This window comes from Halichoerus grypus, chromosome 8, assembly GCF_964656455.1.
Source record: "Halichoerus grypus chromosome 8, mHalGry1.hap1.1, whole genome shotgun sequence".
In the NCBI taxonomy this organism is placed as follows: domain Eukaryota; kingdom Metazoa; phylum Chordata; class Mammalia; order Carnivora; family Phocidae; genus Halichoerus; species Halichoerus grypus.
In genome coordinates, this window is record NC_135719.1 from 24,527,561 (window position 1) to 24,555,188 (window position 27,628).

The 27,628-nt window shown below is 50.4% G+C and overlaps 1 protein-coding gene across 1 annotated transcript in view; it reads right to left on the minus strand.

Annotated features, from left to right (window-relative positions):
• Nucleotides 1-567: 567 nt before the first annotated feature.
• IGF1R (insulin like growth factor 1 receptor) overlaps nucleotides 568-27,628 on the minus strand; it is a 292,269-nt gene continuing 265,208 nt past the window's right edge. The window contains exons 14-21 of the mRNA XM_078078941.1: nucleotides 27,173-27,275; nucleotides 26,555-26,625; nucleotides 22,694-22,923; nucleotides 22,262-22,372; nucleotides 18,604-18,763; nucleotides 14,479-14,608; nucleotides 8,671-8,805; nucleotides 568-999 (exon numbers count right to left, since the gene is read on the minus strand). Of these exons, the coding sequence (XP_077935067.1) occupies nucleotides 618-999; nucleotides 8,671-8,805; nucleotides 14,479-14,608; nucleotides 18,604-18,763; nucleotides 22,262-22,372; nucleotides 22,694-22,923; nucleotides 26,555-26,625; nucleotides 27,173-27,275 (1,322 nt within the window). The 3' untranslated portion in view covers nucleotides 568-617. The remainder of the gene's footprint in view (nucleotides 1,000-8,670; nucleotides 8,806-14,478; nucleotides 14,609-18,603; nucleotides 18,764-22,261; nucleotides 22,373-22,693; nucleotides 22,924-26,554; nucleotides 26,626-27,172; nucleotides 27,276-27,628) is intronic.

Consider the following 27,628-nt stretch of genomic DNA (forward strand, 5'->3'; position numbering starts at 1 on the left):
GTTAAAAAAATTCCGTCTCAACGTGGTTTTTGTTTTTGTTGTTTTTATAAAGACCTATGGTGACAGGCAGGTGTTTATGGGGGCAATGTGGGGCCACAGGGAGGGCCAGCCAGTTCCTCACTCTGATCAAAAGGGTGTCCCAGCTGGGCTTGGGCAAAGGTTTTTCCATTAGGAAGCAGAAAGAAAGAGAAAGGTGAGAGAGAGAAGAGGGAGAGAGGGAGGGAGGAAGGGAGGGGAGGAGAAAGGGAGGGAGACAAGTCTGAGAGAAGTGACGGGGAAAGCGTGAGGAGACCCGATTCTCGAGTGTTCTGTTGCTATTAAGTGTTGTCATCAAGGTTCTTAAAGGCCCGTGTCAGTTAAGGGTTTGGGTAGGGAAATAAAAAGCTGCTTGCATATTGGAAAAAGGAACACCCCAAATGTGTTTACTGCAGACAAGCTGTCTTCCATGGGCAGCATTGGCAGGCCTGAAGATCCACTGAGGTACAGGAGGCTGTGGATAGATTGTTCGGACTCTCTCCCTCCCCTCCCACCCCCCCAACCCCCCACCCCCCCACCCCACCCCCCGCCACCCAGCGTGCACACACGTTACTGTCTGCACGGGAATCGGGAGCCAAGGATCAGCAGGTCGAAGACTGGGGCAGGGGCAAGGCCCTCTCGTTCTTGCGTCCCCCGTTCATGTGCGCGTAAGGCTGTCTCTCATCGAAGCTGGCTCGGAGAACCAGCACGCCAGGGCCCGGGCCGTTCTCGGCCTTGTGTCCTGAGTGTCTGTCGGGCAGCGGCAGGGAGGACGAGGAGGCGGAGGGGTCCAGGGGGACGCTCTCCATGTTCTCGGGCTCCAGGTCCAGCTCCTCGGGCTCGGGCGGCTTGTTCTCCTCGCTGTAGTAGAAGGAGACCTCCCGGAAGCCGGGCTCCATCTCGTCCTTGATGCTGCTGATGATCTCCAGGAAGGCAGGCCTCATCTTGGGGTTGTACTGCCAGCACATGCGCATCAGCTCAAACCTGGGGTGGAGACAGACAGGCGATGCGCCCCGCCGCCCGCTGTGGCCGTGGCCGCGCAGCCTCCCGGGCCACTCGCTGTGGCCTCCCCACGACACGTGGACACGGGAGCGCTCTGTCTTTCTCTCTCGGGGGCCCAACGGGCCTCAGCTTCTCCCGTCTCATGTCCCACCATGGCTTTCGCTTTCCCCGGGGCCCAGGACCCTCCGCGGGACAAGACCTAAGCGCTCCTCTCCCGGGGAGGGCAACTCCAGGTTCACACACCGTCTGTCATCACAGGTATTATGGTGACAATGCTAAGGTATAAAAACAGGGGCGCTTGGGTGGCACCGTCGGTGGGGCGTCCGACTCAGCTTCAGCTCAGGCCGCGATCTCAGGGTCGTGGGATCGAGCCCCGCGTCAGGCTCTGCGCTCAGCAGGCAGTCTGCTTGAGATTCTTTCTCTCCCTCTCCCTCTGGCCCTCCCCCCACTCTCTCTCTAAAATGAATCTTTAAAAAAGAGATAAAAACACAGCATTCTATTTAAAGCATCTCTTGTAGCCACTGATGGAACCTTATTTGCGGAATTAGAGTGCAGGAAACCTCTGGTGTTTCCGTATAAGGGTTAGGGCGGATCGCAGCTCTCCCGACGGTGAGCGCTCTTTTAATTCCACCTCTGCTGTTTCTGAGCCTGCCCCAGCGGCTGCGGCCGGCCGGCGGGGCCTGCAGAACACACGGCAGGAGCACGCCTTCCAAGTCGTCCCGGGGCCCCGCCAACTGAGTGACAGTCCCAGTGATGCCCTGCAGCCAGAGCCCACCAAGGCGGCAGGGGCCGGCAGGGCAGGCAGCGAACACAGCGTGACGCCCGCGCTGGGTCTGACAGCTGCACCGCAATGACACTTGGGCCCCGAACCTCTGCGAAGCCCTCAGAGCCAAGTGGACCACCGGGAGTCTTCCTGGCAATGGGAAGGGGCCCCCCAAGAGCCGGAAGGAGACAAAGAATGGGGTAGTGTGGCCAGCTGACCTGGGGGGGCCTGTGCTTTGACAAGAGTTCGGGGAGGCCGGGGGAGGAGGGGATGCTTCTGATTAACCCACAATGCAGAGAGACCCAGCTTAGTAGACCTTGGGAGCGGAAAGGAGGGTGACCGAGCAACCATCCAGGCTGGCCCCAGAGCTGGAGGCGGCCACGGTTCCAAGAAGGGACTGGCCAGTGGCCCTTCTAGCTGAAGAGATGCTTTTCAATAAAAATGGCTACATGGAACTCCCCATATTTAGGAAGCACAGAGTACCCCAAACTGGCTTCTAGCCTCTGGGCTGACCACTAGACTGACAGAGCACTTGCTTCTGTCTGGGCCCGGGGAAGAAGGCAGGGGGCAGGCTGGTGGGACACAGAAACCGGCCTGCAGACAGAAAGCTCCTAAGCTAACGGGGCCAGCTACCTTCACAGACCTGGGGGAAAAGGTGTCAGGTCGCTGGAGGGAAGACGATGTGACCTTGAGGGAGGGTGGGCACAGGAGACTTTTGGCCTGTGTTGCTACCTGTTTTTGTAAATCGTGTTTTATTGGAACAGCCATGCCCATCTGTTCATAGGTCTGTAGCTGTTCTCAAGGGGGGCCAACTTCTAGTTGAGTAGTTGGAACAGAGACTGGCCTAGAAGCCCAAAATATTCGCCGTGTGGCCCTATATCGAACACGTCTGCTACCTGTGCTCTGGCAGCAAAATATCTGGACGAAATGTGAAGACCAACTGGATTTTCCCCTCCCGACCCAGCCCCCTGCCCAGCCACCAGCCGCAGGCCAGGACCGGCCTCTGCCGAACGCGCTCCGGAACACACGGGGCGGCGCGCGGGGTTTTCCCCGTGCGGCCTGCTTTCATCCTCCCGAGGCCGGGAGGCCGGCGCCCGAGACTACATGCCCACTGCGTAGGTGAAGAAGCGGAAGCCCCAAGAGATGACACAGTCTGTGTCAACAGTGAGGGCGGAGCGGGGCTGGGCGCTGAACACCACCTACCTCAGGGAAAGGGGCATTTTCTCAGCCTCAGCAAGAACCACCGTGGTCCCCCCAGGAGACCGGTTCTTCTCCTCGAGTCAGGGTCGTGGGGGATTTGCACAGATAGGCAGCTCCTGCCTCGGGTCAGATGGCAAACAAGCCTGCCTTCCCTGACCTCCCACTACTGCCCAGGGAGAAGGGCTCCCCCCACCAAACAGTACACGAGGCCCCTCTCTATGGCTCCGCCGCGCTCTCCTCTCTGGCTGACCGACCTGTCCCCGACTAGAGGCGGGCTGGGGGCCGGGGCCAGGAGCACGTGATGGGGTCATGGGCCCTGGCTCGGGGCTGCTGCGGCCTGGGGGGGGGCTGCTGAGGGGGTGCCACCAGCCAGCAGGGGAACGACTGGAGCGACGACAGCACAAACGACCATGTGAGGCCCCAGTCACAGCCCTTCCAGGGCTGCCCATAAAAGGAAGTCTTTTTCACTCTGTCGGATTCAAGACCTTGTTTACACTATCTCCACAAGAAAACTTTCCAGTAGACTCTACAAGGATTTATGGGCTGATAAAGCTCTTCTTTAAAAAAGCCCCATGTTTTACAACTAGTTGGCTCTGCTGAGGCCGAGCTGTCCTTTCCCGAATGACCCCTTGTGGGGGCCGGGGAGGGGGGAGTTGCGCAGCCCCTTCACCCCCGGGGGGTGGGTCAGGGAAGAGATGGACCGGAGCTGCTTGCTGCCCTGCCCTGCAGTGAAGCCGCTTAAGGGAGACATGTGTGACCCCGGGGGGCAGCGTGAGGGAAGAGGGACAACTGGCCTGCCCCCTCCCATCCTGCACACAGAGGGGCCTCCGGATTGCCACCCTACTCTTGGCCCTGCTGGGCATGCACGCAGGTTGTGAGCACAAGCCAAGACGTGAGAGGCAGCGCAGTCCACTTGGCCACCTTGCAACAAAGACCAGATTCCAGAAAGGCCCAGAAGGGCTGGGTGTGCCCCTCCCTCCACCTCCTCCTGGCAGCCCGGGACAGCCAGGATCGTCTCTTGAGCCTCCTCTCAGCTGGGGCCGGCAGGGAGACAGCAGGCCTGCCTGACCCCTCACCCCAAGTCACTCTGTCTTTGGGCCGAGATCAAACGCAGGGCCCAGGTACCGCGGGACAGCCCATGGTCGCAGCACGGCTAACCAGGCGAGGACAGCCATTCCTGACTGTTTGGATTCTACTCCAGCACCCGATTCCCACAAAACCAGCACAGGATCACCAGCGAGGAGGGAGCTTTAATCAGCAAGAGGAAAAAGTGCATTTGAAAACTGCAAAACCCACCAGAGTCTACTGAATCTGTTCCAGACTCATCTATGAGTTGGTGACTCTCTGGGCCAAAAACTTCAAATTCTGTCCTGAGTGCTGTATACTGAGGACCGGCCCCGGCAAGGGTCTGGACGTGTGACACTGGAAGTTTTACAGAAGACCATAGGGCTTCTTGGCCCAGGGCTGACTCCGGCGCAGCTCTGCTCTAGGTCTGTCCTGCAGCGGTAGAATCCGGCCCTGCTACCCGGCTTCTGAGAGCTAGGACTGTGCCTTACAGCTGTCTCTGGGGCGTCAGCAGTCAGCATGGAGCCAGAGGGGCTCAAGGACATTCGTGGTGTAAGTACAGAGACGCGAGATGGGCTTTGTCATCCATTTAAAATGCGGAACCACCAGCGAACCACAAGTCAAATCTGATCTCATGCCACTTGTTAAATTAATTCAAACCGAGTGTCGGTGTTAAGACTCGCAAGCCTAGACTCTCTGTGGCTTGGACCGTGGAGCCTTTCCCCTAAAGCCCAAGCGCACGGCGCCGTTGAGGGGATGGGGACTACTGGCCACTCCAGGGGAGCCCACTTCACACGCTTGCGGGCATCGCCAAGACGCTGGCGCAGAGCTGAGGGCCCCTCGCAGCCACTGCACACCCCGCCCCCGAGTTACCCTGCTGGGGTCCGCTCAGACCTCTGGAGCCACACAACTGAACTGGTCTCTCTCCCACCTGGAGGCCCAGCAGGGCTTTGGGGCAACTCCCAAGAGCTCCGTGACTCTCCTCTCCTCTGGGACAAACAGGAGTCCGTTCTTTCAGTGCCCACGTAACAAAAGAACTCCTCTCCCAGAACACTCCTTTACCTAAGCTCATCAGGGAGTTCAGGACAACACAGACACTCCCCACCCCATACAACCAACTCGCCTCCTTCCATTTTGTTATTTTCTTAGAAGGGAGAACAGTTTGCCACAGGGGTTCTGGATGGCGAAGCAGAAATGCCTCGTGAATTAAACATTTAATATCCAATGGTAACCTCTCCATGTGAGTTTCCTGGTCACTCTGTGCTGGGAACAGGAAGTTTACCGCTTTTCCCACGGCAGGTGGGCTGCTTCCCAGGCATATTAAATTAATATCAAAACTCCAGTCACCAGGAGGTAGGTCAACTTCATGAGTCCCACAAGTTTCTCAGCGGCCAACACTTATCTGAGTCAAAGAGAAAGCTCAAAAAACAATACCTCTCCTCCCACCACCCCCAAACCACGTGAACGAAACGCACACCTGCTTTCTCGGACTGTCTCTAAGCTTGCCACACCACGGGTTCTAGCCACCGCCTCTGTTCCGCACCAGACACTTGGATGCACATTCAGTGGGCATCACTCCTCATACTCCATTACTTAGATTTCTGCTCTGAAGGAAGATTTTTCTTCTAATGGGCTGACAAGGATACAGTGACCACACTGTTCAGAGAGAACAGTACCTGTGAGGGAAACTGGGAGTCAGTGGGCTGTGGAAGCCAACCCCCAGGGACCCCCACCTCCTGGTACGCATGCCCGCTGTAAGCAACCACGTCACGGAGGGCTGCCCCCTGGGGTGAGGCCATAACGGCCACTGTGGCTTCTGCTCTGCCCTGGAATCACTTGCTCTTGGGCAGGGTGGGCAACCTACAGGCGCCCACGGCCCAGATCTAGCCTCCGGGCCGATTTTGTAAGCCCTAGGAGCTAAGAACAGTTTCTATATTTAAGAGTGGTTGGAAAAAATAAATCAAAATAAGAATAATATTTTGTGACGTGAAAATTATGGGAAATTCAAACTTCAGTATCCCCAAATCAAGTTGTGCGGGGGCACAGCCATGGCTCGATCACGTGGTATCTGTGATTGCTTTGGCGCGATGACAGAGGTGAGTGGCTGTCTTTGGGACCGTACGGGCCCCTGGAGCCGAAAATACTTCCTCTCTGCCCTTCTAGAGGAAGCGTCTGCTGAGCCCTGCTCGAGGAGAAGCCCGCTGCCTGGCACTTGGCCGCACGGGTGCGCCACCCTGGGAGTGGGTCCCACACCCTGGGAGTGGGTCCCAGCCCCAGTCAAGCCTTCTGCTGACTGCAGCCCTGGCCGAGAGACTCGGAGCCCGAGCCGTTCAGCCAAGCCGCTCCTGGCTTCCCGGCCTTCGGAACTCCGTGGGATGGCAAATGCTTATTGTTGTTTTAAACTGTTAGGTTTGGGATGATGTTGTACTGCAGTAAAAAACTGGTACAGGTCGGGAGAGGGAGCGTTTCCACAGTAGGCAAGAAAATGCACTAAGTGACTTTTTTTTTTTCCTTTTAAACTAAGTGCCCTTTTGAGTCTCTTCTAACTTTGGGTCCTGAAGTCTGAAGACGCTAATTGGGAAGGTTCTCGAGGGACCTCCCACCCTGTCTCGGCCACCACCACCCCCCCAGCCCCCGCCATATGCACTGCCCTCTGAGAAGTAGAGCCTCCTGTCACTGGTGGGCCTACTCTGTGCCCCATGTCTAGGACCATGCAAATTTCCTACTCTAGGCCCATGCTCAGATGATCAGTGGGTTCCCCTGCCCCCAACACACACACACACACACACACACACACACACACACACACACACGCACGCACGCAGATGCAGGGATGCTGCTTTCCCTATGGCAATCGTGGGTCCTCTTTCTTAATTCCGTGCAAACTGTCCGTGGGATAGAACAGGCTTCAGCTGAACAAACATTCAGAAGCAGCAGTTACAGGGCATAGGGCCCAGCTAATGTACTCCGCAGCACAGGGGTGCTACACCGAGTCTCCCCCAGCCCGCGGGCCCTGCAGCTGCGCAGTCAGGGCCATGGGAACAAGGCCTCCCATGTCTACATGGAGCTGGGGAGGTTCCGTCTTGGTAGCAACCAAGTCCTTCAGAAAAAACCACAAAACCGTGGTTTGTTGACAGTCAATGGTTTCTGCTTCGCGAGCTGTGGCAGCCAGACCCTAAGATGCTCCCCAAGATTCCTGCCCCTGGTGTAAATGCATCATCATGCAACTCCTCACCTGAATGTGAGTTGGACTAAGGAAGATGACAGGATTTCAGTTTTCTCATCCGTGGACTCTGAGTTAACCAAAAGGGAGATTATCTGGCGGTAGATGTGGCTTAATCGGGTAAAACAAAAGGTAAAAGCAACAGAGAGATGCTCTTGCTGGCTCTGAAGAAGGAAGCTGCTCTGGTGGGAGAAGACCCGCTCTCTGGAAGGACCCCAGTCCCACAGCCACAGGGCTGAGTCCTGCGGACAACCTGAAGGGCGTGGAAGAGGGAGGCCCACCGCCTCGGGTGATGGCAGCCGCAGCCTACATCTGATTTCAGTCTGGTGAGACTGAGCAGAGGGGCCAGCACACCTGTGTCTGGATTCCTGACCCAAGGAAACCGGTGAGAGATTCAAACGAGTGAAGCTTTCATGACTGTTGAGGCCAGTTTCCCTGGTATCCAGCTGACATGGTATCTGACTCGTATTTGCAAACCATGCCGCCGCTCTGAGGCCCCAGCCTGAGGCAGTGCTCCCTTGAGGCAGATCGAGGGGTCTTAGACACAGAGACAGCCCGACCATTCCTTTGGGATCCAAACATGTCCTGAAAAGCACTTCTGGAAAATTCCAGAATTGGTCCTGAGGTACTAGTAGTGGTAGCCTCCCTTCCACCCACTGGGATCCAGAAGAACCTCTGAGCCCCACCTTAACATGCCTGTGGAAACCAAGTGCACCGCCGCCTACCTGTCCCGGTCCTTGTCCTGCCCCCGACGACCCAGCCACAGAACACCTTCACACCCTCCTCTGACTTGTTCCTCCTGTGCACAGACAACGCGGCCCTCTAGCCTTCCGCAGCTCTGACCCCCGCCAACAGAGGGATCCTAAGAACACCGAGCAGTGAGGCCCAGGACGCATCATGGACGCTCTGCCCTTAACGGACAAATCTCAGGAACACGACGCTGAATGATTTTGTTAAAAAGAAGTGCCAGTGCCAATCTGCCAGTGCCCAAAGCCCAAAGTCTGCAGGGCGGTCAGCTGAACCTCGAGCCAGGTGCCCCATGGGTCACTGGATGAAGCTCCGGAGAGCATGTGGCTTTCACGGCTTAGGACTTTCGTCAGCACTCAGCGGGGAAGAAACCCGAGGGAGCCCCTGTGGCGGCGGCGTGCGCGGGCCACCATCGCGCTCAGTGCCAGCCATTACATCGGAACCAGAAGCATAAGGGAGACGGGGTGAAACTGAGGCAGCTCCACGAAGGCACGGGTTCCTGCCATCAGGATGACCCTCTTCTAAACGCCCCCCTGGCCTTCACGGCACCTGCGGGGCCCAAGAGACTGGCTCTCAGAACCCCTCACCACCCCCCCCGGGGGTCACTGATCAGGGAACTGGGAAGGGGGGCGGCCGGGGCCCAGGAGGTACATACAGCATGTCGGGGCAGTTGTCCGGCTTGTCCAGAAGGCCGCCCTCCATAACGAAGCGAAGGACCTGCTCGTTGGACAAGCCCTGGTAGGGCTGCTCGGCCAGCGTGGCGATCTCCCAGAGCACGACGCCGAAGGACCTACGGGACACAGGGGACAACGTGAGGGCTCAGAAAGCCGAGGGCAGACCCCGGGTGCCGAGCGACGGTCCGCCGAGCGGCAGCCGAGCGCGTCCTGCAGCGTGCCCGGCACCGTCTTCCGCGGTTGCCGCTCACGTTCCCTGCGCAGGAGACGCAGCCCCCGGGCACGGTGGAGGAAGAAGCCGGGGTGGAGGGGATTTGCCGGGTCCCCGAAGGGCTAGGAAGCACCTGTGCGCTCACGTGAAGGCCGGACAAGCTGAGTTGAGGGCCCCAGCGAGGCCGCCGGCAGGCACTCTAGCCTGTCATCAAAGGCAGATCCCCAGGCCCTGCCGGGCCCCTGGTGTAGCGTGCCCGCACGCGGCCTGCCGCAGCCGAGCCCGTCAACACACTCCCCCGTTGTGCAAACTTGTACGCAAGGAGCTCTCAGTGCTGCCTGCGGAGCAGAGTCTCCCGGTGAGTTTTTAAAACACACCGAAGCCTGGGGTCCCGGACCACAGTTCTCATTTCATTGGTCTGCAGTGCTGGAAAGCTCACCGGGGATCCCTCAGGTCCGGTGGGGTCGGTGGGGAGAGAAGCCCCACGGGGGCTGGGGTTGCGGCTGGCCTATGGAGGGCTCAGTCTCAGGGTGGGGGGCGGCGGCGAGGAGGGCAGTACTGGCTGGTTATGGGGCTCACAGGCCACCAGGCGTCCTTAAGCAGAGTTTAGCCCAGGGGCAAAGGGGCTGAGGAGTCAGTTCAGCAAGGGGAGCAGTGAGCGATTCTGCCAAGCATGCAGTTTTGCCTGTTGCTTTAGAAGATCCGACTACTGGAAGACAAATGAAAATACATATACACGCACACAGAAAGTTCAGGTAGATAATGCTGAAAAAGGCGATGCTGTAATCTGCAAAATAAAGGTGCCTTCCCACCACGCGCTGCCATCTTGTACACATTTTCCTCGGCCTATTTGCCGTTACATTCGGTTCATTTGGGCAGAATAAAGCAGGCTCGTCAGCAGCCAACGGCCCAAGGGGCTTCCGACGGGACCATGCAAGGCCAGGGGCGCGGGCAGAGCCACACCAAACATTCTGGGGCCCGGCGCTTCCCACGGAGAGCTCTCGGGATCCTGGCCGGGAGCCTGAGCCAGGAGGGCCTCCGAGTCTGTACCAGAATGTTCTATTCACTGCCTCAGCTATAGCTCCTTTGCCGTGAACAAAAGGTTTCTGTGCAAATTGGTACTAAGAGCAGATGTGAGACACAAATATAGAATCTTAGCAGAGGACTGACCCAGCCAAGATCCTTTTTAATTTCCAGTGACCAAGAAACAGTCTTCAGTATTGCACAAGAGATCTAGAAAAGCCAAAGACCCAGAGGCCTCGGTGCGGCGTTCAGAGGCTGGGGCTCAGGGCAGCCAGCTTCTCCATCAGCTTCGGCGGGGGGTGGGGTGGGGACACGTCCCGCGGGGCTACGGCTCCCCACCGTCCCCTCGGCTAGGCAGGACAGCCCAGGAAACGACAAGCTTGCTGTTTTTACTGGCTGCGGGCCTCGCCCGAGGGGTCACCTGAGAGCAGGGCTCCCTCGCGGAGCCACGCACCTCGCACAGGCTGCGGCAGCCCGGCCTCGCTCACCGGCGCCCTCAGCGACCCTTTCTGCCACGGCTGCTCGGCCTCAAGCTCCCGGTCCCTTGGCTACCGGGAACTTCCCGTGTCGCGACCTCAAGCCTGTCCCGCAGCCCTGCTCTTCTGGCCCCACTTGAGCAGTCCACCCCAGGTCTTCCATCCCCCGGCCTCATCGGGGCCCAGCACCGCGCCCGTGGTCCCCCTCGCCGGGCCGACAGCACCCCCGGTTTGGGCGCCGGCACCTGACTCCACTGCCTTCCTCTCCAGCTAACGTGAACATCTTATTTTATTTTATTTTTTTAAGATTTTTATTTATTTATTCGACAGAGAGAGACAGCGAGAGAGAGAGCACAAGCAGGGGCAGAGGGAGAGGGAGAAGCAGGTTTCCCGCCAAGCGGGGAGCCCGACGCGGGGCTTGATCCCAGGACCCTGGGATCACGACCTGAGCCGAAGGCAGAAAGCAGTGTCCCGACTGAGCCACCCAGGCGCCCCAAACGTGAACATCTTAAAACACAGTGCCAGGTCACGCTCCTATGTCACGCTTCCTTCAGAAGCTTTACGCGTCTTTGTAGAACCTGAAGGATCAGGTCCAAGCCCCTAACACAACGTTGGTCTGAGGCCTTACTTGGTCTCTCTCTACCCTAATTCCCTCAAGGGAGTCCCGCTGGCCTCCACAGGCAGCGAGCCCAGTCCTGCTGCCAGGGCTCCCCGCCCACCCCGCAACATTCCCGCTGCCTGAAACCCGCACCCTCATGTCCCCATCGGTGACAATGCATATTTTAGGGTGCCCTATGACCCCATCTCTTCTGGCCAGGCTTCTGTGACTCTAGCCTGTCAGGATCACTTCCTCTTCCCCTAAGACTTCACCCCTCAAGGACAGGGAGTGTGTCTCTAGTCACCTTGTTCTTGCACACGCCGAGCATGTCCTGAGCCTCCCCAGGTCCTTGCGATCACACCCGTGAAATAACACAGCAGGTAAGAGGCCCGGCTCCCCCCAGATGCCTTCCCTGGAGTGACTCTTGTGTGACGTCCGTGTCGCTTGTCAGTGAGGGCCACTTAATGCTGGAGTCTGGTCATCCTTCACGGGACGTGGCCAGCTGTATGGAGTCTAATGGACGGAGGCCGAACCAACTCTACCCAACACCAAGATGGCCCCGGGGCATCACCACTTGTCACAGGGGCCGTTTAAACACCGATCAAGCTCCTGCAGACCCCGTAGGGCGTGTAGACATTCCTAAACACACCTCACCCCTCACCTCACAGATGCAGCAGCCAAAGCCCAGGGATGTCCCATGGCTTGACCAAGGCCACACAGCCAATCAGAAATAGGCAAAACCCATGTGTTTTTCAAAGCGGGTAATTTGCCATGTGGCACTGGTATTAATGCCATCATATAAAACCAAGTCATGAATTTCGTGGACACATTTCTTCCTGAAACACTGGACAAATGCCTTTGTGTGACGCCTTTTCTCATTACGAGCACTGTTCTCCCCCAGAGAAGGGACAACTTGCTGTGAATCTCACAGGTCAGTGCCAGGGCTGCCTGGGGTCAGCAACTACGCCTCAGCACACCAAGACGGGATCGGGTCAGTGTCCCACCCGCCAGCAACTCAAGACCTACAGAGAGACCCACGTTCCCCGCTCTCATTCATTAGCCACTAAAGAAGCAAATGATTGTAAGTGCGTGCAACCAACCCTGGATATTTGTGGCGGTTTGGAAACCTTAGTGAGTCAAGATATGAAGACTGTTGTAGGTTGACCCAGATGCCCAGGAAGGGAACACACTCGTGTCTTCTAACCCAGAGGCTGGGATACAGCGCTATAGAGGAGCTGTAGAAGGAGCCAACACAGTGTCCAAGCGCCTGGGAATAAAATCTCAAAGGGCCGCAGAAAAATGTGGAAATGTCCAAACTAGAGAAAAGAGACCACTTCCTTGTGACTCCAAGGCCCATCTTATCAAAACCAGAGCAGGGTGTGCACTGTGCCACAGAGAAGGGTCAGCGGGTATCACCAAGAGACCGACGTAGGCATGATAGGAGCAAGACCAGCAAAGAACAAGGATGTCTTAAGAAGTAGGGTGGTCTGTTTTTGTGAGGGAGGGAGTAAGCAGTCCCTAGAGACGTGAGCAGAAGCTCAACAACTAGCTGTCAAAGGTGCCGTGGATGGGACCTGGGGGCTGGACGTGACCACAGGGATACCCCCCAAACCTGAGATTCTGGGTCTCCTTTACAAAGTCAAATAAAATTCTTTGTCTCTCTTTCTAGATTTTCAACTGTTTAGGAATGACTATGCTATTGAACATATTCTAAAATGACTGGGGCACCTGGGTGGCTTAGTCAGCTAAGTGTCTGCCTCTGGCTCAGGTCATGATCCCAGGGTCCTGGGATCGAGCCCCGCATGGGGCTCCCTGCTCAGCGGGGAGTCTGCTTCTCCCTCTCCCTCTGCTGCTCGCCCTGCTTGTGCTCACTCACTCTCTCTGTCAAATAAATAAAATCTTAAAAAAAAAAAAAAAAAAAAAAGAAAAACCTTTAAAAAAATGATTTCCATTCCTCTGACAGGGAAAGCTTTAAATTCTAGGCAACTGAGAAACCTTCCATATTCACCAACGTCCTGGCCGGCCTACCCTACCTACCTGTGTTACCCTCAAAGGCTGTGTTAAAAAAACAAAAACCTAAAGTACTCAATGCCTGGACACTGAATGGAATGAATACCAAATACTCACTCTTGTTTATATAAATATATTATTGGTTCATAACATCTATGCCATCAAGTGGGAGAACACTGGCATCGAACACCCTATATGTCCCTTCGTTGCTGCTTGTCGCAATCGTTGCTAACCAGACTTTGGGCAAAATTAGCCCGGAGATATTAATAACTCTAGTTTTATCTTCCTATTCTTCCCCTTGTTTTCCCTGACTCTCACAGTTTTTTCTATTTTATCACACTGTAAGCTGACCTTGGAGCTTTTGGAGGCATGGAGGCTAGAATAATCAGATGCATGAACAGACCCAGGCCTGTCCTCTCCCCATCATCTCTACATCTAAAAATGATGGTGAGCACTTTGACTTGACAGCAAAGAGATAAGTATCTTGGACAGGCTGATTGCAAAACAGGTCTCCTACGTGAACTCGAGAGGCAATCGCGCTTTGCCGGGTCATATTCAAATGCTATTTCCAATTTGCACCTGTCTTCAAAGATCCAAGGCCCTCAAACTGTGAAAGGTTCACGAGGTTATAAAAAAAGACGATGTCGGTCACTATTTAAATAGCTCCTCTATGTGGTCATCCAGGCATTTGGAGTAAACAACTACCATTTCTGTAACACATCAGCAATGGGACCTCCTGAGAGGACAGCCAAGAAACTAGCTGACGCGCTAGAAGGTAGATGTGCCAGGACCTCGGCCTGCCAAGGACCTCAGTTGTATTTTAGAGCCTGACCTCCTCTCTACAATGTTGCTGATGAATCACAATAAACAGTACTACTGAGAGTCCTCTGCACTCCTCAGCTGGTAAGCTTTCGATACCAAGATACATTTATTATTAAGGGAGACATTTTGCTTTCCATACCATCCCTGGGTCAACGATGATGGTGCCCACGGAAAAAGGACAGACAGCAGATGGGACCAACAAGAAAACACATCCGGACTCGTGAGCTTTGGGTCTAAATAAAGTAACGTCTGCAATCTGAAGTTTTAATTAGGTAAGGCAGCAGCGCACACACAGAGTGGCTGTTGGGAAAGAGAAAATGAGAGCAGGCAGGCAGGGGAGAGGTGAAGTTCTCGGACTCCTGGTGCCGTCTCCAGGGCTCCTGGCCGCTTAGTGAGCAGCTAAGGATCGAAAGAAATGTTGGCCCTATAAATTCTTTAGATCCCACAAATGCCCTCAGCTAGCCTGCCCACAACAGGAACCCTTAAACAACGCAGCAATGTGGCCCACGTAACATTTATTAGCCGAAGCTGGAAATGGGGTAAGAGTGAACAGAAAACAGGAGGAAAATAAAGCCCTTGAGACTGAGCCAATGGGATCTGTGGAAGCTGGAGGGCTCCGGGCTTGTGGTACAGGAAAAGTCTCTCATACCAGACGTCGGAGTGAGTAGTGAAGACTCCATCCTTGAGAGACTCGGGGGACATCCAGCGCACAGGCAGCAACCCCTTTCCTCCTTTCCGGTAATAGTCTGTCTCGTAGATGTCTCTCGTCATACCGAAATCTGTAAGGTGGAGAGAAGGCGCCAGAGTGACGTACTCTGAGCAGCTCTCAGGGCAGAAGCAAAGATGTCCCGTCCCTGCTGCAGGGGAGGGCCCTTCAACCACATCCAAGGGGGAGCCGCACTTTAAGGAGGCTGGACCTCAGTGTTTGCAGTTGTATGAGGCAGAATCAGTAAGGGATAACTGATTAACCACATGACAAAGAAATACCAAAAAATCTCGGCTTTCAAATGTTTATAATTTGACTCTTTAAAAAAGCTAATTCCAGAGGAGCCTGGGTGGCTTAGTCGGTTAAGCGTCCGACTCTTGATTTCGGCTCAGGTCATGATCTCACGGTCGTGAGATCGAGCCCCGAGTTCGGCTCCGTGCTCAGCGGGGAGTGTGCTTGAGATTCTTTCTCTCCCTCTCCCTTTGCCCCTCCCCCTGCTCTCTAATAATCTTTTTAAAAAAGTTAATTCCAAATAAATAAATAAATAGTTAATTTCTTTATTCATTTAAAATGAGAAGCAGTTACACATTATCAAGTCTTACAGTTTATCAAGAAAATATGTACTGTGTAGACCAAAGGTACTTATATGTGGTTTTAAAACCTGGTGAAATAAACAAGGGCATGTTGACTCTTATTTACTCGGTAGCACTGCCCCACTGCCAGAGGAAATAAAATAGTTTTGCTGCTTAATATGGGGGAAAATATTGAAAGTACAAATTCACGGGGAAAAAAAAGTACCCAGTAAGATGCCTAGGAGATGCTATTTACTAGGCCCCTGGAGCTATTACTCAATAATGTTTTTCATCATAATACTCCCACTCGTTTTTGAAAATTTCTTCCATTTTCCATGTCTCTAGAAGATGTCACATAATTACGTTTGATGGCAGGCTTGCTTTATAATCCTAAATTATTGCTTCTTTGTCAGATTTTGATTTTCCACTCAATCATACAACCTTTTCTTACAGGGACTCTTCTGTTCGCCTTCCCAGGAGAAAGGGCTGCTCTCCTTTCTAAAATGTTCATTCATGTCTCTAACTGTGCCACAAAGCGGTAAGGCTACAAAGCAAACATAGGGAATAAAGTTCCTTGGACGTTAACCAACACAATTTACTTGTACTGAGCTGAGGGCCATCAAACTGCCTCTGGTAAAATTACCTGTCATGTTTGTAATCCATGAGATACTGGGCATAGGAAAAACAGGGTTTTTGAACCCTAGTGAAGAATAAAAATGAAATGTTGAAGTCTTATCTCAGAATTAATCCAGTGACATGCAAATGAGAAGACTTGCCTTTACTTGCACAAAAAGGACCAAAAAAAAAAAAAAAAAAAAAAAAGGAAATCCCAGAAAAAGAACACAAGCTATTTCTTAACACAAAAGAAAAATTTCAAATTTTAGGGAGAAAAACCACAAGTACAAAGAAAATGGCACTATAAATGTGCCACCTGGTTAAACGGTAAATATGGTCCTTGCTGACTTGGGACTTCAAATGGCAAGTCACACAACAATAGCTCTCCCACCGTGATGTGAAACCAGGAAGAGAATAGCACGAACCAGGCTCCTGCATGTGCCGGAAAGAGGGTAGGAAGCACGATGCCGACGGCCGGAGGAACCAAATATCTGCTGAGGACCAGCCCCATGCCAGCCATGCGCTTAGAGCTTCCCTGCACCCACTTCTTCCCACCATCTCATGGGTCTGCTGCATCAGCATGCCCATTTCAGAGGGACAGAAACTGAGGCTCACAGAACTTAAGGCACTTGGCCCTAGTCTTATCTGTTATTGGCAGAACCAGGATTTAAGCTCAGGCCTTCCCGGTTCCCTAGTACTGGGGAAGGGGAACTGGTTAGCATCCCTGTGGGAACAATCGGAGTCCCCATGAAAAAGGGAGGGGAATGGAAAGGGAAGGGGGAAGTGAGCAGGAAGCACAAAGAAAGCGCAGACAGCAGCCAGGTAGGCTCTTCCTTGGAAACCCTGGAGCATGACAGCCTCTTGGGCTTCAAGGGGCACCAGATGTGTGGATGCTTCAAAGGGCCAAATTCAGGGACCACTGGTGGCTCCTGAGTAATTCTGATGACTAAGGGATGTTTACTCTATGATATGGTTCCATTCATCACCTCTGTCTCCTACAAATGAAAAATCACCCCTCATTTGATAACTATTCTAGAGGGGATACTCATTGTTCACAACTAAAGGGCTAAAATAGTTCATTCAAAATCATTGCTAAAGAAAAAAATTATTGCTAAGGAAAGGTGAGCATTTCCAGAATAGACAGCTCAAGAACTAGACAAAGAGGTTAGTTTCATTTTACCTTATTATTATTTTTCCTGTACTTTGAATATATCATGCCATTCCTTTCAGGCCTGCAAAGTTTCTGCTGAAAAATCAGCTTATAGCTTTACGGGGTTTCCCTTGTATGTAACTGTTTTCTTTTTGTCTTGCTGCTTTTAAAGTTCTCTTTATCACTACTTTTAGCCATTTTAATATTATGTATCTTGTCATGGACCTCCTTGGGTTGATTTTGCTGGGGGCTCTCTCTGCTTCCTCAGTCTATTTCCTTCCCCAGTTTGGGGAAGTTTTCAGCTATTATTTCTTCAAATAAATTTTCTCTTCTCCTTCTGGAATCCCTATAATGTGAGTGTTACTATGTTTGATGGTGTCGCTGACTTCCTTTAACCTATCCTCTAACTTCCTTTAACCTATCCTTTTTCCTGTTCCATTTGGTTGCTTTCCATTACTCTCTCTTCCAGCTCATTGATCTGTTCTTCTGCCTCCTCTACTTCTTATTCTCTCTAGTGTATTTTTAATTTCAGTTATTGAGTTCTTCATCTCTGATTGCTTCTTTGGTATATTTTGTATCACTTTGTTGAAGGTCTCAAATGAGATCCTCCACTCTTCTCAAGTCCAGTGAATATCTTTATGATGATTACTTTGAATTCTCTATCAGGCATATTGCTCATCTCTGATTTGTTTAGCTCTGTTGCTGTGATTCTGTCCCGTTCTTTCGTTCGGGACATATTCCCTGCCCCCTCATTTTGTCTAACTCTCTGTGTCTGTTTTTATGTGTTGGGAAAGTCAGCAAAGTCAAAGAGGTTAATTTTAAATAGATTTTGGATGTAAAGTGTCCCCTACAGTTTCTCAGGATAAATATTTGATGTTTTTCTGAACCATCATCATCTCATAGTAGGAAGATAAGGGTTCTGGTAAGAGCAGGTGTTTTCCTGAGCAGCCCTGAGGTTGTATGTGGTTTTTGTTCTGTTTTTCTTTAATCAGGATTAAGAGATCAAAGCAAAGTCCAAACCTAAAGGCTGAAATGAATTTCTAACTAGCGCCAGAAATGCAATCCAACCTTTTTCTTTTTGGTATTTGAGTGGGTGGTGGCAATAAGAGGTCTAACCAGCAGGTTGGTCAGCTAAGTATTATAACAGGTCAAGAGTTTAGAGGTTGAGCAACTTGGGTGTGAACCCCAATAAAGGACTGCCACCTCCCTGTCACAGGGATTGCCACGTCCCTGTCACTGCTCTTGCTCTGTGTAGGTGCCTTCACTGTTAGGGGACCTCACCTCTTAGAAAACTCCATGGACCACTGGGAAGACAAAGCTCCTTACAAGCTGGGAATATTGGGGGAATATTGGTAGTTTAGATGGCAACTTTTATTCCCAGGTCAAAATAACCTGAGGATGTTGCCTCAATTATTTCTGTAACCAATGCTTAGAACTGTTCTGCCAAGAAATGCCTCAAGTGCTGGGAGAGGCTATCTCAGGGACCATGGCCTCAGCCCATCCTTGCCCACTACTTGTTTCACTGTGCCCACATGTGCTATCGGGATTTGAGCCAACCCAGCCAGGTCTGTGATTGACTATCAACTGGAGATAGCCACGTTATTCCCAAGAGCAAGACTCTGTACTCATGGGATGCACTGGAAAACCTCTTCACAGGTAGGCTAATGCCAACTCAGTCCCTGAAACGTGTGAGTTGAGTTCTTGCTCAGATCTGGAAAGCTAAGAACACACCTCCGATTTTGACCGTGAAATCTTCGGCCACCATGCAGTTCCGGGCAGCAAGGTCTCTGTGGACAAACTTGTTGGCGTTGAGGTACGCCATGCCATCTGCAATCTCCCCAGCCATCTGGATCATCTTGCTTAGGCTTGGAGGTGCTAGGACTGGATTATTCTGTTGGAGATTAAAAAAAAAACTCAGGTGAGAATTGAAGGAGTTTTTCCCACCCTACATTCTTTCAGGGTGTGCAAATCCATCTTGGTTCCATCTGAGCACCACAGGTAATGACCTAAGAAGCAGGACTTGCTCAGAGGGAACATATTATTATGGAGACCATAGCATCTGCTTCGTGGTAAAGTCATGCGCTTGCTCACTGACCACATCACACAAAGCTGCAGAGAGAAACACCAATTAGCACAACTTGGGACCAGCATTTTCTATTTTGGGTAGGGCAAAAAGTATTTAAAGTGAAACTAACAATTTCTCATATTACAAATTCTTGGCTATTCAAATTTTTATTAGTTCATATGTTCCTTTGATTTCTATAATCAAAGTACAGGTAAAAGGACGGAGAGAATATTACAAAGGCTATGTGGAAATAAGCAAATGTATTTCCCAAACAGACACTGTATGCTTTATTTCCCACATAAGCATTGTTATAAATTATTTGATCTCTCTCTTTCTCTTCAACTTTCTTCTAAAGTACAAAAATATTGAGATTAATGTTTTCACCTTACAATGTGGCATTCTTTGGATTATTATTTTCCATGGACACCAAGGAAAACAGGCACTTGCCATTTAAGTCCAGGTGAAGCTTATTCCAGAGGGGGATGAATACAAAACGGTGACATGGAACATGGATGAGCATTTCCTTTTTTTTTTTTTTGCAGAGGAGGGCAACATATTGGCTTTAGAATTAAAGAGCAATGCCTCCAAATAATAATAATAAATCCATGTGGAAAAAAGTTTATATAAAACATGTGCCCAAATCTCTCTAACCTTAAAAAAAAATACAAAGCCAATCAGCTTGCCACAGGTTAGATGCTAACCACCTCTTGCTCATGCTAGCACAATAGATTTTACCTCAGTTTCCCTGACTACAGAGCATCTGTTACAACACTGCAAAGCCAAGTTGCTCTGACAGGTCCCACATGCCACCTTCCCAGCTCAAACCCTGTGGACCACGGGCAGAGCATGCCTGGGTGGGATCATTGCTGGGAGGACGAGCTGGGACCATGCATGGGAAGTGCCTGCCAGTGCCTGGACCCTGGACAGGGTCTGTGCTTGGTGGAGATTGGCTTTGTCCAGTGACGTGCTAGTCTCTGTTGCAAGCTGCCTTCTAGAAGCAGGGTAACAACCCTCCAAGTACTTCCCAGTTAGTTCCCTATGCTTGACATACATTTACCTTCTGAAGAGACTATCAACACCGTCTCTGGTGATTTAAAATACTTATCACTGAGTTTCCTGGGGAAGTGACATGACGTCCCCAAGGGTAAGCCTGAGCCACCACTTTCTTTTACACAGGAACCTTGTTTAGACAAGCTGTTTCCCCCCCAACCCCCGCCCCCCAGACCCACCATTGCCTTTTAACCTTTTCGGGGCTCTAGATATGCATGGTACGCTAGGAAATCTGTGGGTGAAATGTTAAGTTTATGCTCATGATACTTAAGCTGTGGAGTATTAAGTATATGTGTTTACTGGAAGTGGTCATTCATAACTAATATGAAAAACAGACTCAATGAAAGGAACCTGGTTGTAAATATCGGAGGAGAGGGCTGCCATTTTGTCGGCTCATGGTGCTGCAGTGCCGTTCTTTCAGACATTTCAGAGAGCGGAAATCTTTCATTTGCTCAGAGCTACTGAAGACATGTATACACAAACACCCACATTTAGCAAAGTAAATGAGCAAATCTTCACTTGGGGAGAAGATGCCAAGTAGAATATAATGAATCTGCAGGACAAGCATACATATTTTTATACTTGACATGAGTTCGGAAGAACAAGTTTAAATCTGACAAATCTAAGAGTGAATTTTAGATCTGAAAAGGACTTGGATAATCATCTTGTCCAACCCTCTTATTTTACACGTGAGGAAGCCGAGGTGCAGAGGCCCGCAGCGGCTGCCTGAGGACGGCAGACAGCTAAACAGCAGAGCCAGGACTGAGACGTGTCCCAAATGTTTATTCTGTGCCTGAAGTCGGGGATGCAGGGAGTGAGGGTTACATACTTTTCAGAGGTGCCTTGAATGAATCTGAAAAGAAATACGCTGCCATGTATCTCTAGCTGCCCATCTGATGAAGCGGTTCTCCTTCACTCTGGCTTGTGAATGACCAAAGAGAGCCAGGAAAAGGCATTAAGATCCAGGGGAGCTGGGGACCCACGGTGGCAGAGCAGAGGGTGGGTGTGTTGTACCCTGCTCGCAGGTGCCCCGGGCCACACTCAGCCTCGTGACCCTCACAGAACCACAAGCATCATCTGCTGTGAATAAAGGAAGCCACACGCGAACAGGTGCTCAGAGCTCAAATTAAGGAAATACTACATGGGGGATAATTAAGTTGCAGATTAAAAGAAAACAAAAGATTAAACTCAAGCAGAGAAAAGCTGTAGAAATTCAAAAGGGGTAGAGAAAGGGAAGGATTCTGGCAGGGGCAAGCAGATACAAAGCCTACTCAACGTGGAACAAAGTCAGGGTGAAAGTAAGGACTTTGAACCCACCGAGGTGGCCCAAGGAAAGGCAGATGTTGCTGGGATTATTTGTAAGTGTTTATCTACCAGTTTATTCTTAGAATTCCTCACTTTCAAGTCATGCTTCCATATGATAAAAAGCTGGCTTGTGGGTTCCTGCCACAGAAGGGGAGATACCACGGTGACTAATGAAAAATTACACAGGATTTCAGCCGGTTTAGACTTTGAAGCTCATAACACAAATGGATCTTTTTTACTAGACGAAGCAGAGACTGTGCAGCTGAGGCGATTATCAGTCTGCCTCAGAATCAGGCCTGAAATGTGGGTGCAGAGTTTGAGAAACAAGGCTTCCCGGTCTCCAAGGCGCAGGCTGTTGACAGCGTGGGGTGGGGGGAAGGGGCGTGTGGGTGGGGAGGGGGCTCATGAAGGAGAGGCTGTCTTGTGCATGGAGTTGGGTGGGAGACCACCCTGGCACAAGAATCGCGTCCATCTAACACTGAACTCTGACAAGCATTTATGGAAAGACTGCCTGCCCCAAACACTGACCCTGAACTGGGTGTGGCTGTTCCCCAGGGTGAGAAGCCGAACACTACGGGGTGGGAGGGGAATCCACTCAGGGACCAGAGAGGAGAGAGTCAGTGCTAGGAGAGAAGTCAGCGGAGGAGATGGTTCCTCCTGGCCGGGGAGGTGGGGGGCGGGGGGGAGGGTTCAGGGAGCGCGGGCGGTGGAGGAGGTAACTGGTGGTGGAAGAGGGAATGCAGGAACAGATGCAGAGGCGTTAGGGAGGGGGGTACTTGAGGAATGGCAAGTGCCTCTCACAAAAGCTCACAGGTCCCCCTCTAGTCAGGGAAATCTTTCACATAAAGGACCTACAACCAAGCATGCGGCAAGAAACATTCGATACTGAGAGTAAGTAAATTTAAAGACACCGTATCTCCTGGGGGAAAGGACGGATAACGTGCAAAGTCGGTTAAAACCAAAACTGACCTCTATTTCTGGCCTCAGAGACCTGAGATAGCTTTTGAGATCCCCCCGTGTCATCAGTTCCATGATGACCAGCGTCGGCTGGCCCTGGGACACTACGCCCAGCAACCGCACCTGGGAGGAATGACAAAGAGAAGGACTCAGAGGGTGAGGGTTACCCGCGACTGTCCCCACCCATGCTTCTCGAACTGTCTGGTGCTGGGACCTGCAGAGCCCACATGAGCAGGCCCCAGGGGGCTCCACTGGCCGGGATCTGCCTCCCATGCACAGATGTCTAAGGGCAACCGTGAGGTGATGGGGGACTCCGGAAGGCGGGGGCCAGGGGAGTGGAGGAAGACACCAAACTCCCCAAGTGAGGCCACGGATACCCTGGGAGGCTCCAGGGAAGGGTTCTCCCTGTGTCAGGTTCTGGCTTCCCGGGGGGCTGTCTCTTACCACGTGGTGACAATTGAACTCCTTCATCACTGAAGCCTCATTGAGAAATTCAATCCTTTCACGCATGCTCGCGGCCTCGTTCACTGTTTTAATGGCCACCCTGGTTTCGGGCTCATCTTTAACCACGCCTTTGGCAACTCCTTCGTATACCATCCCAAATGAGCCCTGCCCCAGCTCTCGGCTCATGGTGATCTTCTCTCGAGCAACTTCCCACTCGTCAGGTACATACACTAGAGAAGAAGAAACCAGAACTGAGCCAGGTAAGGCAAGGGACCCCCTGGGCAGAAGGTGCTTTTGGGGGGAAACCAAAGAACACAAGATGCCACTTCCTAAAGCCCACAGACAACATTGGGAACAATGACGCGGCTTGTCCTGAAATTTCTGTCAGGCAGCAATACGGTCATATACTGGTATTTCTCAAAAAAAAAAAAAGTAAATAAAATCTTAAAAAAAATTCCGGTATTTCAAGTCTTCAAGGATTCTGCGATAATCTGAGGATACTAACAGCATAGAAGAACCACAAAGGAGTCCAATCTGAGATGTGCTAAGTATAGAATTCACAACAGGTTTTAAAGACTTAGGGGCGCACAGCTGGCTCAGTTGTAGGAGCGTGTGACTACTGATCTTGGGGTCATGAGTTTGAGCCCCACATTGGGTGGAGAGATTACTTAAATAAATAAAACTTTAAAAAACAAAACCCCAAAAAACCCACAAAGTCTTAGCACAAAAAATCATGTGAATATTTCAATAGTTTTTGTACTGATTACATATTAAAATTGATAATACTTTGCATATATTGGGTTAAATAAAGCATATCGTTAATACTTATTTCACCTGTTTCTTTTATACTTTTTTTTTTTATATGGCCACAAGAAAAACTTGAGGTTACATATGGGACTGGCATTATATTTCCACTGGGAGCACTATTCTCGTCTAGACAAGTGTCTCCAGCCTCATCAAAGACCCCGGAGTGTCTAAAGGGGTACAGAAGCAACTGAGCTCTGGCCCCAAGGAGCATTCAGTGGTGAGCAAGGTGGAGGGACAGCTGATGAGCAGAGGGGTGTCCCCAGGGCTCTGGCCTGGGCTCCGTGAGCTCAGGGACCTCCCACAACCGGGGGGCGAGGGGCTGGGTGGTGGGACATGCTAAGACAGAGCCCAACTAGGACTTTTCCAGCCCAGGCTTTTGGTCTGGTTTAAGGAATTAAATAAGTAATTCCAGGCAGGCAGGAAGCAGAAAGAGAGGAACAGGGAGAAGGGAGGTAAGAAAGAAAAGAAAACAAAACAGAGGATCCGTCCTGCAACCTGAATGGGCAGAATGAAAACTAAATTACACCTCTGAGGAGTGTCCAATATGGCCTATATTAATCAATCTAGAATTTTCTCTCATACACATTTTTGTATTTCACATTACATGTTTTGGAATTTCATAAACGGAAGTCTACCCTCTGCATGGCTTAGGTGCCACACAGCCCCCGAGAAGAGGCTGATGCTTGCTTAGGAGAGTTAAGTATGCAAGACAAGCCTGTAGATAAGACTCTTCATAATACCCCTCAGAAAGTATAAAGAGACACTGCCTCAATCCATTTATCTCTGAAAATCCAGGCTTGCTTTTAATCAGAATTAACTATGGAGCATACCATAAAAAACAGAGTTAAAACCAATCACATTCCTTCCTTGGGAGGTCCCTGAAGTCAATACTTGGAATCCTTTTCTCTAAATTCAACCCAGCAGCTCTGACTTGAACCAGCAGTCCTAAGCCCCTCCAAGCCAGCCTCAGGTTATGGGCACAATGTTATCAGCACTTCCCTATAGGGGATTTTCAGCGTACTCTGGAGAATGGTGACATGCAGATTAGCTTTTGGAGAAAGGAGTTTTTAAAGCATTTGCGAACTGCAATGTCATTTTGTCGCCCCTTGAGGAAACTAGCTATAAGGTGCTTGTCAAAAGGCCGAATAAATTAAGTTCAAATGAGGTGATGGTGTTCCTACCTGTTGGCCCAGGTGACAATGAGTTTGGGTTTTGTTTATTTTATTTTTAAAGAAGAATCAAGGCATATTATGAAAGTAGTTCTGGAAAGATACACAATTTGAATTCAATTCACCAGTACTGTCTGATATTATCGTATTAATGCTCTTTCCAAACTTCCTGGATGCTTCGTAGTCAAAACTACAAATGCCCGTCTCCTGCGCTTTATTTCAAAGCAGAGCAAAGTCTCTGGAATAGTCTTATTCCATCTTTACAGAGAGGGAAAGTGGCTTTGCATTTCCCCCCATAAATTCCATTGGGTGTGTGATGACTTGCCTTACCTTATTTTTTTTTAAAAAAGCTATCATTTATACAAACAATGCATAAAAATCTTTTTTTTTAATAAGGAAAAAGATCCTCTCCACAAGTAACTACTATTTTAAGTTTGGTTGTGTATCCTTCCAGAATGTTCTCTATGCCTTATATACATACATACATTAATTATAGGAGTACAGAGGTGTGTGTGTGTGTGTGTGTGTGTGTGTGTGTGTGCGTGTATGCACATAGAAATATATATGTGCCTATTAAAAATAAAACTTTGTGAGATCTTTATAGAATCAGGAATAATGTCATTATTCTGCACTCGATTCCTACTCAGGGGAGGCTGCTTTTGATTGGCTTTACTGTAAACAGAACTGAATTAGAAACTATTAAAGAAATCACAGTGAAACTTTACACATTTATACAGTGCTTTTGAGTGTCAAAGTGTTTTTCTTATGTTTTCCATTTGATCAGGATGATCAATCAGAATAATCATGAATCTATCTCCTATCTCCTATACATTTGTATCAACTTTCACTTCACTGAAAGCCAAGAAGAGGCAACCACTTTTTCTAAATGCATCTACCCGATTTCACACACGTACTCATTCACTTGATGAACCCAATCCAGATACTCCTGTGGGTCAGCTTCCCCGCCCGCCCCGAGGAGCTCACCTCACGGTGATGGCATCACACTGTCCACAAGATGCCAGAGACTGTGTCACCCCAACTTCTCAACTGCCTCACTATGTGACCTGGGCAAGCTTCTCTGCACCTCCCGGCCTCACCTACACACAGGCGGGCCTGAGAAAAGCCACCTTACAGGGATATAGGGACCTATGGGATGGCATTTATAAAAGCCCCCAGCAAAGTGCCAGGTAATGGTGCTAGGACCAATGCCCCACACTGACTGACTTTGAAAGGTCTGGATTCAAGCCCACGAGGGAGAAGAGACAGCAAACAAGGGAAAAAAAAAAAAAAAAGAAATATCCATGGAGTACAACCCAACTTCCAAGTCAGACCTTCTCGGTCACTGAACTAAATGGCCCTCATGAGTTAGTACCCGAGGGTATGTGAATGGGCCGTGAGGGTATAAATCATGTGATCCCAGTCAGGAGGGGGTGAACAGAAAAACTCCAAGACAGAAAAACGCAGGGAAGCCGTGAGTGATCAAAGACAGTCACAGCGACACGAAACTCAAGCTGAAACAAGTTGAAGGGGATGGTTTGGTCAGCTGCGGCAGCCCCTCTGACTAGACGTCAACAATTAAAACAGCTTTTGTCATTCTAGCGTAAAATTTCAGGCGATTAAGTAAATTGATTACTGCGCTGACCAGTCATCTCTGAAGCCTGTCTTTCTTTGGGGCATTCCGCACAGTCCCAGAATTTTTGACATACTCAGTGAACTGCTAAAAACTTTGATTCAAAAAAACAAAACAAAAGTGTTAACCAAGACGTATTTTGAGGCCAAAGTTACCTCAAAATATTGCAACCCTCTTCCCCCTAAATTAGCCACACTCCCGAAAGCTCCCCAATCTGGGATGTCCCCAGGCAGCGACCCTGGCTTAGCCGCTTACCGTCGGCGGCGCTGAAGTACTCTGGGTTCACGGAAGCGTACAGCACTCCATTCCCCAGCCTGCTGTTATTTCTGTCAAAAGGATAAAATTCAGGTTAAAAAAAAACAAAACCCATCTCCGCACATGTCATCTTTGCGCTATCAGTTTTATTTGTCCTGTTTCGTTAAGTGGATATCCAGAGGAAGGGAGCGAGGGGACAGTTCCTGCCTGTCGGCTCTCATCGGGCCCCAAAGCCATCTTGCTAACACGTCCTTGGGCTTCTTCAGGGGCCTCGGATTAAAGCTTTTTATGAAACACTTGTTTCTTTACTTCATCAGAAACTGAAAGGCCTACTGGACAGAAAAGGCTGGGCCCTGTGTTTGGAAAAATCTCTGCATGAGCAGCAGTTATCTGTGAGTGAGGGGATGAACCGTACTGGCCCCAAATACATTTTCTACTGCTGCTGAATCATTAGAAAATGTTCTCTTTTTCCTGAGAGGAACATTTGATGGGAAAATCAGGTTTCCCAATCCATAAAATACTTCCTCAAAATCCTCACGACGTTTCCCTGCGCTCAGGTTCAAACCACCAGACAGGACAGCCACACAATGTATCTGAACTTTTCACAGAGTCACTCACCTTTTCCTGTGGAAGACATACAGCATTATAACCAGCCCTCCCACTATCAACAGGACAGCAACGGGCAGAGCGATGATCAGATGGATGAAGTTTTCATACGTTACTGCAGAGACAAGGGAAATGATAAAATATCACTAGGTGTGCAAGCTGGTCATTTTTTGTTTGCTTTGTTTTGTTTTAGCTGCAAGTATGAAAAAAAAAATCCCCGAAAATTCCTTTACTGCCCTATTGCAAACTAGGAATTCTGAAGGTAAACAGTATCAGATAGAACAGTAAAAAAAAACTCTGAGTTATTTGGAAAAAAAAAAAAATAGAGAAGTGCACACAGAGGAGTAAACTCATTTTTAAAGTACAGTGTACCCTGAAATAATAGTTCAAATGGTGGGCTCGAGTAAAATAATCTTTGTATGCAATTTAATGACTACTAGTGCATGCATGCGTGTGTATATATATATA